Raw genomic sequence first — 14,779 nt, forward strand, 5'->3', positions numbered from 1 at the left:
TATCAGCAGCTCCTGGGCCTTGAAATAGTCACGCTGTTCAGAAACTAAGAAAGAAAAGGCCTTTCTTTGTGAGAGGGCGTTGATGTTTGTTTTCGCAAACATCCTGATTGGTTTTTGGATAGTGGGCGACACCTCTACCATGTGCCATTCTCCTCACCGGCGAATTATAGTTGGACGAGCCTTTTTAATGAGTTTTTATCTTGAGACTGAGGATAATCTTTGCAAGAACTGCTGCCCTGTGAATTCCAGGCTGAAGAAAAAGTAGGGGAAAGGTAAACTCAACTTCAAAAAGAAAATTTATAAGGAAGAAATTTGAACAGAGCACATAATTAAAAGCTGGAAGTGCAGGAAGACTTTTAAAAAGAATACTACATGTTTCCCTCAGCCCTTTTAAATTTAAACTGTTGCTATTAACAAGGAAGAAAAGAAATCCAGTGTTGGAAAATTTAGGCTATAGTATTAATGAACAGAGAAGAGAGATTTTAGAGCATACTGTGGGTGGCTATATAGATATCAGACTTGGTTTACCGAGAGCAAGACTTACATCACTGAAAACCAGATGATGGAAGGAACAGAGGCTTTATAAACCAGGGATGAGAAAACAAATGCATCAACTTCCCTGATTCTGAATAAAAACACCACTACCAGAAAGACCACTATGCTCCAGCTTGCAAATCTATGCAGGTTATGGTGTGACAATCATAAGGATATGCTACTAAGCCCTACTTAAACCTGATTTTAAAAAAGGTTAGCAAATTTGATAGGGTTTTTTTTAATATATATATATATATATAACAGAAAAAGAATATATCTATTAACAAAGAAATTTCAGGGGCGGGAAGGTGGGGAAAGGAGTTGACACAGTGCAGTCAGAACCCTTTCCAAGACATCAGGGCAAAGCTGAAGAAGGAGCTGGATCTGAAGTAGGAGCATCTGAGGAAAACAAGGACAAATCCAAGGAGGAGAGAAACCAGTAAGTGAAGCATTATGGCATTGGTGAAGGAGCTCCTCAGGGCCAGAAACCTGCTACTGGTTGTTCTCATTCCACTTCTGCTGCTTCCTCTGCCACTCCTATACCCCAGTAGTGTAAGTACATTATTGTTTCCTTTTTATTAATGCTTATGGAGCAGATGGGCAAAGAGAGTGATGGGGGGTTTCAGAGTAACCATCCTGGACAGGTGTGCTGCAGGAAAATGGGGGGACAGGGACTTAGAGGGCAATTGTTCCTATAGACCAATGAGGTGACACCCCCTTGTAGCAGTTAGAAATATAATGTATTTAGAAACAAGAGTAGTAGTTTCCATAGCAACCAAAAGTGATGTCACAAGCAGAGGTGAGGAATCAGCACTGAAGCTGAAAAAGCTCCTGTTTTCAGGCAATGTACCAAATATGTATGTTTATTTTTAAAGCATGACAGAAATGCAGACTATCTATGGCAGATGCACAGAATTGTCTTTAAGAAGAATTCTTTAAAAAATTGTATCAGATGTCATGATGCTTGTAATGACAACAGGTTGTCTGGGCACTTTCAAATTAGACTGGGTTTTTATAGGACAACTGTAAAAATGTTGAAAAGAATTGAGCTAGGATTCAGTGATAGAAATGCAGGAACATACGCAGCATTTGCTATTACATATCAGACCTTGGTTTTGCTAGTCCAGTATTGCACTTCTGGCAGTAGCTATTAGCTGAAAGCTCAGAGAAAGGCACAACAGCACAAAATGGAGGAACTGTTGTTGGAGGTTGAGGAATCTGTTTTTTATTCCTGACACTGCCATGGACTTCCTGTTCTTGGCCAAGTCATTTAACCTCCTTGTGCCTGTTTCCCCCATTTGTAAAATGGAGACTAATAATGCTTCTCTACCTCATAGGGATGTTGAGACTTAATTTGTTAATGTTTGTGAGGTATTAAAAATCTACAGTGATGAGCTCCATAGAAATGCCTATAAATTAGTGGCTCTCAACCCACAGCCCATGGGCTGCGTGCAGCCCAATCAGCATATAGCTGTCACCCATGTGACATCCTCAGGGCCATACAGGCAGTATATATATATTGTGTCGATGCGGCCCACATAACACATAGAGAGCTGCATATGCAGCCCACAATGGTAAATAGGTTGAGAACCACTGCTATAAATAAATTATACATCTGGCCAATGGTGCAGTACTTTACACGGGGAGCAAAATTTTTTCCTGGCTCCTACTAACCACCAACTCATCCTCCCTGAAGCAGGAGCATTTCTTACCATAGGCATAAATGTAAATATTGTTAATGGTCATAAAATTATCCAGCCCTTTTTGGAATATAGCCATAGTGTTGGATGGGAAAGAAGATGAGGAATCACAGAATGGGACTGTTTCAACACTAGAGAGCTCGGCATTGGATTTTGCAATAACTTTTATTGCTCCAGACTTCCTGACAGAATACTAATAAACTTCGTTGACAGGATGCTATTCAAGTACTTTAATGGAGTTTTCATTTGTTGCTATCCACTGATAGTAATTCCTCCTTAAAACTTGAAGGTTAAATTAGTCCTTTACTGATTTTGTCTTGTTCCATTAATCAAGTATATTATTTTCCTGTCTTCCTCGTGGTGATTGAAATTAACACTGGGTTTGTTTCCACCAGCTACCAGTTCCGCTGACAGTATCAGCCCAACACTGGAAATAACATTTGGTAGTTAAGTGTATTGTTGCAGAGTTACTAATGGGAGCACAAGATCACAAAATGTTGTTTTTGTGTAGGTCCTGTGTGAACACTGTTTATGGATGCTGTTATTTTTATCACATGACAGGTAGGTGTAGATTACAAAATAAATCAGAGGATGCTTATCATCTCTCTCCTCCCCTTTCCAGACTATAATAATCATGTTAAGGTAAATCAGAGTTACTTCTTCTAAGTTAAACTTCATGTTATAGTAAATCAAATTACTTCATGAAAAGTAAGTTATGGCATCCACCGCAGGAGTGCCACTAACCTCCCCTCAATTGGTGACATGCACAGAAGGAAACGGTGGGTGTGCAGTGACTGCTTTCTAATCCTGATCCCTTCTACCTGGTTTCTATTCCCAGAGCAACTATTAACAGAGGATGCGGAGCATTTCTACCTGCTTTCCTTTTGTTACCCTCCCTCTTTCATCACAAATTCACATCTCATCTTAGCAGACTGAATTACACCCACCCACCTCATGCTGCCAGCCCCACTGCCACACTGAATCCATACACACCCACATGGCCCTTCCTCTCCAAGAGGAGCAGGCGGTGCTGGGTGCAGTAAACAGACAACTCAATACAGTGTGCCGGGGGACAGAGCAGGATTCAAAGAACGTGTTCTAAAAGCCAAAAATTGGGTACTCTGGTTCACATTAGTCTTACTTGATATGAATTAAAGGGAGGAAATGTATAGGGTAATGGGAAAAGCACAGGAATGGTGGTTGAGATCTGGTTTTCATTTCTGCCACTGAATCACTGTATGACCTTGGGTAGGTTCAAGATTTTTAAGAGTCTCTTGAGTTTGGGTAGGACTTGGCCTTCAGCAAGGGCTGAGCACCCATCCTTTGACAATCAGGCCTTTTCAAGCTCTCTTAAGATGGGTAAAAATTCTGGCCCCCTGATTTACCTGTCACTTTTGAAAATCTTGTCTTCTTTTCCTCATGTACATAACGAGGAAATGCCTTCCTATCTCATAGAGTGGGTGGGAGGCTACTTCATTCATGTTGTAAAATGCTTTGAGATCCTAACATGGTAGATTCTATAATGATAAATTTACTCATTAGCTTTAGCCAGGGATTTTAACATGGCTGCCTACAGACCTCACCCGCCTTCTTCTGCCAAAGAGGATACTGGAGATGCAGTTGGTGAAAGCAGAGTCATTTCACCAAAGCCTCTCTATAGACATCCCACCCCAGTGCATTCTGCTTCCCTGCTACCTGTCCCAGCCCCACTGTGGCTATGGACTTAGCAGCCCCTTTGGGCCGTGTGAGAGGAAGGAAGGGGGTGGAAACAGTTAATACTGTATAAACACAACCCCACTTCAGCACTTAGTCACTCTGGTTACCAGTGAATAAATAAATAAATAAATAAATAAAGTTAAATAAAAGAGATTAACATGGTTTCTCTTGGAAACAAGCTAGCTTAAAGCACTTGCAGAATAAATAGCCCAAGCTGCTACAGAAGCTGATTAAGTTTTTAGCAGAGATTATCATACAGAAGTTATTGTGGACACTTTTCTCCCCAAGTACTTACTACCCAGTTTTCTTTTCTTTTTTAAAATGGGCTTCATTTTGTTTTTGTTTGGAAATTGAGGTTCTTAGGAAGCAAAAAGCATCAGTGCCCATCCTATCTCTCTCTTGTTCCAGATTCAACTTTCCTCCAGCCCATGTAAACTGTGTGCGACCCCATTTTTACTATTGTACTTTATTTACCTCGCAAAAAAAAAAAAGGGATAGACAGTATGCAGTGTTGTTGTAGCCATCTTGGTTCCAGGATATTAGGGAGACAAGGTGGATGAGGCAATATCTTTTAGTGGACCAACTTCTGTTGGTGAGAGAAACACACTTTCACGCCACACAGAGCTCGTCTTCATTTATGTGTTAAAAAATTATACCCCATATTTTTTAAAGGGTATTAAGTTTAGGAGCAACATATTATCAGATTTAAATTTATTTTTCCATAAAAATGTCCTTAAGATCTTACATGTTTACTGAAAACAAAATAAAACATTTCCCACAAAGATGTTTTTTTAAATGGTCACTGTTTGTCATGTAGGACCTACACAAACACAGTGCTTTTGTTCTGCAGCAGAAACTAACAAATAAACATTCCAGAACTATGCTAAATGGCTCCTTGGGTCTCTAAAGATGTGAACAAGTTAGTTGGGAGAAGCAAGAGGGAGTTGAGAGTGACATTAGAGTTGCCACATCTGAGGTACATCAAAAAATGAGATATCAGGGTTGAGCATGAGCCCATGTAACTGGACAGCTGCCAGTGTGTACTGAGCACCATACAGCTTTCCTGGACAGCTACCTCAAGAAAAGGAACATCCTGGGAAAACCTGGACAGGTAGCAACCCCATGGCTGCAGTGCCATGTTGTACCAGGAAGGGGCATGCTGCAGGGATGGAGCCCAGCCATGCACAGACTGTGAATGGGATCCTACTCCTGGATCTCTCTTGAAGATTGACTATAAAGCCTAAAAGTATTTGGTGATGTGGCTGACAAACCATTGACGTCTAGGTTAATGTCATTAAATTGATTACCCATGTGATGCTGGATTAAACTAAATTTAGCTAGTCTCCATAGATTACAGAAAGTGGATTAATTTTGTGTACCACACAACCTGTGTTCTGTCAGTTCACGCTTCATTTTCTGTAGGATTAAGAGGTTCCACAGCTTCTTAAATATAACATTTTGAAGCCAATCAAGAATTTATTTTTATTGTGTGATCACTTCAAATTCATACACATATACATCAAATAATTCAAATGTGTGTTTCCATGTGATTTGTAGATTTGGACCTCATCATTCATGTTTTAGTTTAGAAAAGAGAGACAAGCAAGATGATTGGCATGTGAGCAAAGGATATCTTCTGTCTATCTACATAGCTAAAAATTGCAGTGAGCCATATCCCAGGGTTCATACTTAAAGAAATCCAATGGAATTTTGTCCAATTTTGATGCAGTCTAAAAAAGAAAATTTCAGGCTAGTCCAATCTCTAGCCTATTCACTACTTTATTTTAAAAAAATATATCTTATGAGTGTCATAAACTGTACATTGCCCTTCCCGCACTCTCAGATAGCCCCATGCCCACTTCTGCAGCTTCACTCTTTTTTCGATATTTAATCCTAGGTTTCCTGCTGTTCTCCTACCCTTCAGAATTTTAACAAACAAACAAAAGTAACAAATGACCCAGCGTAAACCTAAATTTACAGTTAAGGATTTCACCATCTATAACTCTCTTTGTGGCCTTGTGCCAAAAGTTTGAGCTCCAAGTGTGGGGAGGCAGAGAGAGTCTGAAATCAGTCTGTATTTTTTTGAAATTCTAACACGTGACTGTGTGTGTCAGATTTTGAGATCAGTGAGTGTGTGATAAAGGGGGGATGCTCAAAACTGTGTTTGTGAACCTGCATTATGACTACCTCTACCTAAACTATTGCTTTCATGAGCCACAAACTCACACTCAAAAATTAAAACAGAAATTCATGATGTATGTAGACACCAAGGAAAAGGAAAAATCACCGCATCCCTTAATCTAACAGGATTTATTGCTGTCCAAGATTTTGGGGGTAGAGAGAATTGGCAACAATTTGATAAGTGTACATTTGTAGCGACACAGCTAGCTGATGTAACACCATGTAAGTACCTTTTCCAGGCAACCCAGATAATTTACTGCAGTCTTCCAGTTTATTTTTCAAGCAGATGTATCTTTTTTTACTGTCTATGACATTCAGCAGAGCTCACCTTAGTTTTGGTGAGCTATGCTTATATTTCAGGGACTATTTCCTGCTAACAGCTAAAATAAATATAGACCCTTTTTCTGTTAATAAATTATCTTTAAGCAGATGTCAATTTTTACAAATTGGAGGTCAGATCTTTAGCTGGTATAAACTGACAGTTCTATGGAAGTTAAAGGAGCTAGGATCATTTACACCAGATAAGAATCTTGCTAGTGTTCCTTATTGAAAATTATTCATTGGATGGTCTATATAAAAATATTTTACCCTATGGATTTCTTACAAAATAATCACCGACTATTGCTTTGAGTGTTCTCCACAGATAATTTCCTATTTGAGCTGTGTGATTTGTCACCTAACTCACATCGTATTGTTTCTGCTCCTGGACTAGATGACTCTGAAAACGACAGAGTTTTCAAGAAGCCACGTAAACTCTTCCAGCACAAATTCTTGTACCAATTGACGGGTATTTGTAACATTTTCTTTTTCTGCACTCATTTTTGTATACAATAATTCAGTAGTGGAAAAGGTAACAGAAAGCAAATCAAAGAGGATTTGAATACCTTTTAAACAAATTAGCAGTTTTTATTCAAATCAATGTTTGTGACTATCTGTTGACAGTATTCTCTGGGCTCTAGTTATAATCCACACTCAACTGTTTCTTTCTTTAGGTCAGAATATAATACCATCCAGAACTCAACCCAAAGAAAATGATTAGTGTCTGTCATTGCTTCTATTTGCTTAAAAACTTCAGCCAGCTCTTATTCAGCTGCCTCGGCTTCAATTAACTATCGTTGACCAGGCTTTAACCCTTATTTCTGAAACACGGCATTAAACATTCTCCATGTAAATAACAAAGACCATTAAAGTAACTGAAATATATCTAGTAAAAACAACAATTTAATTGAATAATATAAACTAATAGTACCCAAGCTGCCATTAAACAAATATAGATCCAGATTGCTCTGCTACAGCTTTATAATTTCATTTGAAATTCTGGATCACACAGGAACTATTACAATTGCATGATACACATATGTATTTTGTTTGGTTCTTAACCTTAATATTACACTGGTTCATATGCTAAACTCTCATCATAAGGTTTCACTATTCCATAGTCTGAGATCTGACTGAATTAGGAAACAGAGACCATTTCTTAAATTCTTGTACAAGAATTTATCACAGTTGCAATGTCACGACTGGCAAGAAAAAGCAATTGGAGCATCTAAACGAGACTGGGTTACAGTGGATGAGATCAAAGACTCTCATTTTAATACTTATGGATTATGGAGCTTGCATTTGGGAAATGAGAAAACTGTCTTGAGACTCAGAGGATTGTGGTTTGATTGGTAGCAATTTGAAGTGACCATTCAGTAAAAATAAATTCTTGATTTGGCTTCAAAATTTTATATTTAAAAATGAAATAATTTAAGAAACTATGTAATCTCTTTAATAGTCACTCTTTATGCTCTTCTTTTTACCTCAGTTGTTTTCCTAATTCTTTGTCGCCACTATAGTCCTTAAACTCTTTACTAGCATCCTGCTCTCTTTTGGAACTTCTCCAATCCATAAGTACTCTGCCTCTAGTGGTAGGCCACAATTTAGTCCCAGCTAACTGGCCCTTTGGGAAGTCCCCATAATGTTGTTCCCATAGACCATGCTGTAATATAATCACCTGTGGCTAGGCCCACTCTGTGGACACATTTCCAGTGCTGATGCAGGAGAGGGGATTGCAGTGATGTCTAACCTCAGTGATTTCTCCCCACAGGAAGCCTCATGTGCCTACGTGCTGATAGTGACAGCTGTGTATTGGGTCTCAGAAGCGGTACCGCTTGGAGCTGCAGCCCTAGTTCCTGCTTTCCTCTATCCACTCTTTGGAGTCATGAAGTCCAGTGAGGTAGCCCAAAATGTACTTTTTATCACTTCTTCTTACTCTGTTAATCGTTTGTAACAAACAAATCTTAGGAGAGCAACAGGGCTAAGAGGGTGGCTAAGTGCCCTAAACATGTAAAAAGGAGGCCAATCATCAGCTTATAGAAGGAACATAGTATGACATTCCAGGTTGCAATCCAGACCAGTGAGGGGCTGCGTCACCCCTGCCGTGCAACCTTGGGTGCCTCACAATGCTTCGTTGTTGTAACTTCCAACTTGGGTCACTAACAATCAGCCTGCCAGCATGCAGGTCACACCCGGAGTGTCTGTGTACAGCCTGATCCAGCAGCTCTGACTCCAGCAGCCTGTCAAGTGACACCAGCCACACACTGGCTTCCACCAGACTTGGTTACTATTTGCAGAGTGACCCCAATATATTTCCAGTCCCGAATTTCCCGCCAAAATGTGTGTTCTGCAATGTCCAGCCCTCTTCTGGACAGTCCAAATATACTAAGTCTGTTGCCTCTTTAAGGAGATCAATACACAACTGTTTGCCACCTTAAATGAAGTTACCCAAAGAATTCACAACACTGGATTAGTTTTAATTTAAGAACAAAACAAGTTTATTTACTTACAAAGAGATGGATTTTAAGTGAGAACAAGCGATGGGGCATTAAAGTCAGAAATGGTTACAAGAAAAATAAAGATAAAATGTTTTCTAAACTTAAGAAACTAGATTTGGTTCAAGGTAATGTTCTTACCACATGTTTTCAGTACATTGCTGACCAAACTCTTAGACCAGGATCTGCTCCCAAAGTCCATAGGCTGTTTCTTTTGTCTTCTTAGGTGGCAAAGAGAGATGAATAGGAGAGAGAACTTGGGTTGCTTTTGCCCCTCATTTTTATAGTTTGTTCACCCTTTGAAATGCATTTTCCTGAGAGTGACCCCTAGATAAAGTTCTTTCCAGTGAGAGCAAGGAAACATGGAGTCTGGTGGAGAGGAAGTTTTATGATGTTGTTTGCTATGATGAAGATCTATTTGTCTCCCCCTTCCTTGCCAAAGAATGGTCACTTGATAGGTCCCATCAGCTTTGATGACAACTGAGTAGAGGCATCAAAATGTCCTTTGTCTTTGAGAAATAGGTTACCCAATCCCCAGACGTGTCTGGTAAACACAGTACAGTCATTATTTCAGCTTATCTTCATAACTTTACATATAGTGTTACTACATATAGGTCACCATAATATTATTGACCAGCAAGTTATTAGTTTTCAAATGATACCTTACATGCATATTTTGTACAAAAATGATTACAACAGCATATAGGGCGTGAATACAGGGGTGTATTCTGTCACACAGAGAAACACAGGAATGGCCACACTGAATCAGATGATTGGTCCATCTAGTTCAATGTTCTATCACCAACAATTCTCATTATCAACTGCTTCAGGGGAAGGTTTAAGAAACTTTGCAGTAGATAACTATGGAATAACTCTTTCCCAAGGAAGTTTCCTCCTAAACCCCAGTACTTAGAGGCTGTCTGATGCCCTGAAGCAGAAGGATATGCATCACTTCCAAAACTGACAATAATATTAATATTTACTATTATAGCTGACTATTCTTGTTATCTATATATAAATGTCTAATCCGATTGACAAATCCAGCTAAACTCCACCTCAGTGATATCTTGTGCCAATGAGTTCACCAAGCGAAGTGTGTGTTGCAAGGGAAAAAAATAGCCCCTTGGATCAGTTTTGAATTTGCTTCCTTTAATTTTCAGTAGTCACCTTGTTCTTGTATTATGAGACTGGGGACCTCCATTCATGCTATCGACATTTTTTATAAGGCTTTTCATTTGCTTTTGTTCTCGGTATGAAGGTCATGGTCAGCTTATTAGAGCAGGAAGCACAGGGCTTGTCTATGTAAACAATTATTTTGCTGCAAGCAGGGGTGCATATCTGCCCCACACTACCCTGCTGCAGTCTGACTGTCCGTGTGCACCGTACTGACACGCGCTAACAGTTTGTTAGGGGGACTTGATCTAGTCCTTTTTGAAAATGGACTAGCTCAAAGCACTCTAACAAACTGTGAGTGCCTGTCAGTAGGTTGCAGACGGACAGTTAGACTGCAGTAGCGTCGTACGGGGTGGATTTACACCCCCAGCTTACTGCAAAATAATTGTTTACGTAGACAAGCCCATGGACAAAACCAGAGATTGCACTTTGCAGTGACTACAGAAGAAAAGTGTTGACTGACTAAGGCAATGTCTGCATGATGAGCTAGGGGTGTGATTCCCTTTTTCCTGTGCACGTACTTGGGCGAGTATAAAGAATAGGGGAGCCATGGTAGCGGGGTAGCCTCAGTCACGGCACAGCTGAGGCCTGCCAAGAACAAACCCACCTGAAACTGGTGGGTAATTGGCATGGCTCAGTCATGCCTCCACTGCCGCTAGTCATGCTACCACGGCTGTGCTGCTATTTACACTCGCCCTAGCTTGATGAGAGCTCGCAAGACTATGCGTACAGAAGCAAGGGCATAATACCCCATCACTCATAGCATAGATGTAGCCTAAATGTACTACAAGGCCTGAATATAAACTAGTACAGTGAAGTGTGCAGACAATCTGAAACTGCTCTGAAAAGTGTGAATTACCCTGGTGATCTCAGGGGAGTAATAACTTTGCAATCAGTGGTGAAATGGTTAACCATGTTGACATGGAAATTTACATAATTAGATTGCAATATAATGTTTTGCACTTCTTACTCAAACCCAGCCTGCCTTTTGCATCTTCCCAAGTGCTAAAGTCCCAGCTGTGCCCTATGCAACTGCAAGACCCTTCACTTCCCCCCAACTTCTAAATAGCTCCACATTTTCAGTACAAAATTCTGCAGCATGCTGAAGATAGAAAATGTATGGGCAGCCTAATACAAATTTAATTTAATATCAAATTAATCAACCACAGGAATAGTCTACAGACTGCTTTATTCATTTTTCAAAAATAAAATGAAAACCTAAATTTAAAAAAAAAAAAAAAAAGCCAAAACATTAGCCAATGCTATTGCAAAATTTCCAGTCTGCAGCACTGGAGCGACATAGAACACAGGCTCTTGCTGCGGAGTTTAGTCCAAACATCGCTCACAAGACCACATGCATGAGTGTGTGTTCATTCATTTGTTTCTCCAAAATACCGTGAAAGGGATAAAGGGAAACAATTGGAGACTTTGTCTTGCTAGCTTGATGGATTCCTTTCATTCAGCCTAAGAACTTTTTTATTAAAAAAAAAAAAAATACTGAACAAGGTGCTAAGGGAAAAAAAGAAAGTTAATGAGTCAGAAACTAATGAAAGAAAGCCAAAGAGGTGATATTTAAAAGTTTTTGGCAAACACTTAACCATGATGGCCAAGTCTTTTTTCATCCTCACGGGGATTTGTTAAATAAATATAAATAAATACGTGTTTAGCACTTAAGATGGCACTTTTCATGAGCAAAGCTTTGCAAAAGACAGCAAGTATCATTATCATGCTCTTACAGATGAGGTGTACAATGAGAGAAATCTTAATCCCATTGAAATCAATGGCCAACCACCTATTGATTTCAGTGGGGCCAAGATTTAACCCACTGTTTTCAAATGTAGGTACCTACATTCAGTTAAAGCCATAGTCGGGCATTTGGTTAAATGTTTGCCTACTCTTTTAAATGTCACCTCTTTTGGGATTGTCCCCACAAGGAAAAAAAGAAGTGATTTTAAAGTGTGGTAGCTGACACATGATCGCTAAAGCATTTTAAAATCCCAGCGTAGACCGGGCAAGTTGTATTAACTGTTAGCTGGTCATTGTAATCATTTCCTGTGAATCCTTCACCTCAACTAGCTAACGTATTAAAACTACAACTTGTTCTGTCTGCATTAGCTATCCCATTTTAAAAATGCACCTTTTGGTCCAGTATGGAAGAGCTCTTTAGCTTTCCTGAACTAGCAGCGGAAGCTGCAGCTGCACAGCACATCTGAAAACCAGACTATTTATTTACATGCTGACATATGAATTTAGATGCCTAACTTCAGGTAACTAATTTTGAAAATCAAGACTTTAGGGAATTAACAAAGCAAATCTGTGGCTGAGCCAGAAATAGCACCTAGGCATCCTTACCCTCATTTTTTTTTTAAATTATGGAGAGGAAGGATGGTCCAGTAGTTAGGGTCCTAGGGTGGAGCTCTGGAGACCTAGGTTCAGTTCCCTGCTCTGCCACAGGCTGCCCATGTGACTTTGTAAAATGAAGATAATAGGCCATCCCTACCACACAGGAGTGGGGCAAGGATAAGTATATTTCAAAGCATTGAGGCTTTCAGATACTTTGGGAATGGGGATAGAACTATCAGAACTACATTGTGCAGGCTATCTACTGGACTACACCAGCTTGTTAATTAGCACAAACTCCAGTGTCAGTCTTAAGGTGGATGCTATATCTGCTTCCATGAGAATTCCTTGGAGGCTGTTTCTAAGGAAATGGCTGGCAGCACACTTGTTCTGAAGAGTTGTTGGTGTGCAGGTTATTCTGTAACACCAGCTAAATTAATACTCCAAAGCTTTTCAGAATCACCTGCAGCCACCGATCAACTAAGTATTAGAGGCAAAATGAGCCTAATGGGGAAAGAGAACAAAAGGTAAACAAGATGACTGTGCTGTTCCTTGTACTCTCCCCTGAAATCCTCCAGTAGCTTTCAGTAAAATTAATAAGCACTTACGTAGCACTTTTCATCTTCAAAAAGCTCTCCACACAATGACGACTTCTCAGGTTGCTATAAACCAGTTATTCCCTATATAATATAGTTCGTTATTAACCCAGTTTGTCAGATGGTGAATCTGAGACAGAAAGGTGCCCTGTCCCTTGCACAAGTATGCTGAGAAAAGAGGTTTTCCCACAGCAACCAAGCACAATATAGGATTAATACTCCCTTGAGCTCCTATCTAGTGTGCCTGGCAGTGCTCCATGGCCCAAATGGTCATGATCAGTCACACTGGAATGTCAGCAGGGCTTTATCTCACAGGTGTACCTGTTAGTATCTGGAAATAGGTGCTTGGGGAGCACATACTGCTCCTTTCAAAAGTAAAGACTAGCATTCCCTGAAGCACTGTCTGCATCTGTCCTCTGCAAAGTACTACAGCTGTTCATTGCACACCTTTTCTCTTCAGGAAGAAACAAGGCCACAGTTTGACTCTAAATATCTTACCCAAGGCCACAGAGACAGTCTGTGTGCAAGCAGTGTGTTGAATTTTATTATACAGGCTGGTAGTGACTCCATAGTTAAATTTGCATTGTGATTTGCTGTTAAATCAGGAGTAAATCCTCTTCTGTTTCACACTTTGGTGTTTGGAAATTTGTCTCAAAATTTCCAAGAAACACTTCACAGAGCAATGGCATTTTCTGTGTAATTTTTTTTAAGTCAAATAGTTGCTGATTTTTGTGCTCTCTCTCTCTCTCTCTCTCTCTCTCTCTCTCTCTCACACACACACACACACACACACACACACACATGTGCACGCATGCATGATAGTGACCATTGCACACTGACATTTCAATCTCTGCCTGATTGGGTAGAGGCAACATGTCTATGGGGCTTTCCATGGTTGCATTTTGCCCCGGCTTTCCTTATGATTAAAGAAGATATAAAGACTGAAGAATTAAGTGAGTAGGCAGTGAAATCCCTAGGTTGCATGAGCACTTCAGAAGCTGCCACCTTGATATCCATGATGGGTAATCAGTAGGAGGTGTTTCAGTTTGGGCCTAATCTGAACATTTAACATATTACAAAGAATACCCTATTAACAGAAGTAAGAAAAAAACCACATGACTTGTCTCAACATCTCTCAAAATTGAAAAACCTTGTGACAGGTGGCATGAGACATATTTTTATTCGTAAACACCAGAAGACAGGGAATTAAGATATGGTAATTTGACTCAGAGGTTCTCTAGTTCCTCCTCCTTCCCAGCATGTTCTCTGCAAGAAACTTTCACTCTGTGATTGCTTATCTCCCCTTTTGTCTTTCCTGCAGGTGGCTGCAGAATATGTCAAGAACACAACTCTGCTCCTCATGGGGGTGATTTGTGTGGCAGCATCTGTTGAAAAGTGGAACCTACACAAGCGGATTGCCTTGCGTATGGTCATGATGGCTGGAGCAAAGCCAGGCATGTGAGTGAATCCTCTGCTTTAGAGCATTACAGCAAATATTAATTAAATCTAGCCCTGTATGCGTTTCAAAAGCAAGTGTGCTTTGTTCTTTTCCAGTCAGGTGCCCTAACTCAGTCTTGAATGATCTTTTCATGGGCTGAAAGTTTATTAATTTCCCTGTCCCTCCCTTTGACTCTTCTATGTTTTTGCCTTGTCTGCCTTCACTCTGTACTCTCTGTTCATTGTGCTCTCGCTCTTCTGTGGTTCTTGTCCTCTCTATTTGTTCCCT

General features: G+C 40.0%; 1 protein-coding gene across 1 annotated transcript in view; it reads left to right on the forward strand.

Moving 5' to 3' along the window:
- Positions 1–987: 987 nt before the first annotated feature.
- The window catches only part of SLC13A4 (solute carrier family 13 member 4), a 35,620-nt gene continuing 21,828 nt past the window's right edge, over positions 988–14,779 (forward strand). Inside the window, exons 1-3 of the mRNA XM_067536031.1 lie at positions 988–1,086; positions 8,221–8,349; positions 14,375–14,511. Coding sequence (XP_067392132.1) covers positions 988–1,086; positions 8,221–8,349; positions 14,375–14,511 — 365 coding nt within the window. The remainder of the gene's footprint in view (positions 1,087–8,220; positions 8,350–14,374; positions 14,512–14,779) is intronic.

Source organism: Emydura macquarii, unplaced genomic scaffold, assembly GCF_026122565.2.
Source record: "Emydura macquarii macquarii isolate MOO-44397 ecotype Brisbane River unplaced genomic scaffold, CSIRO-AGI_Emac_v2 contig_3530, whole genome shotgun sequence".
Classification (NCBI taxonomy): domain Eukaryota; kingdom Metazoa; phylum Chordata; order Testudines; family Chelidae; genus Emydura; species Emydura macquarii.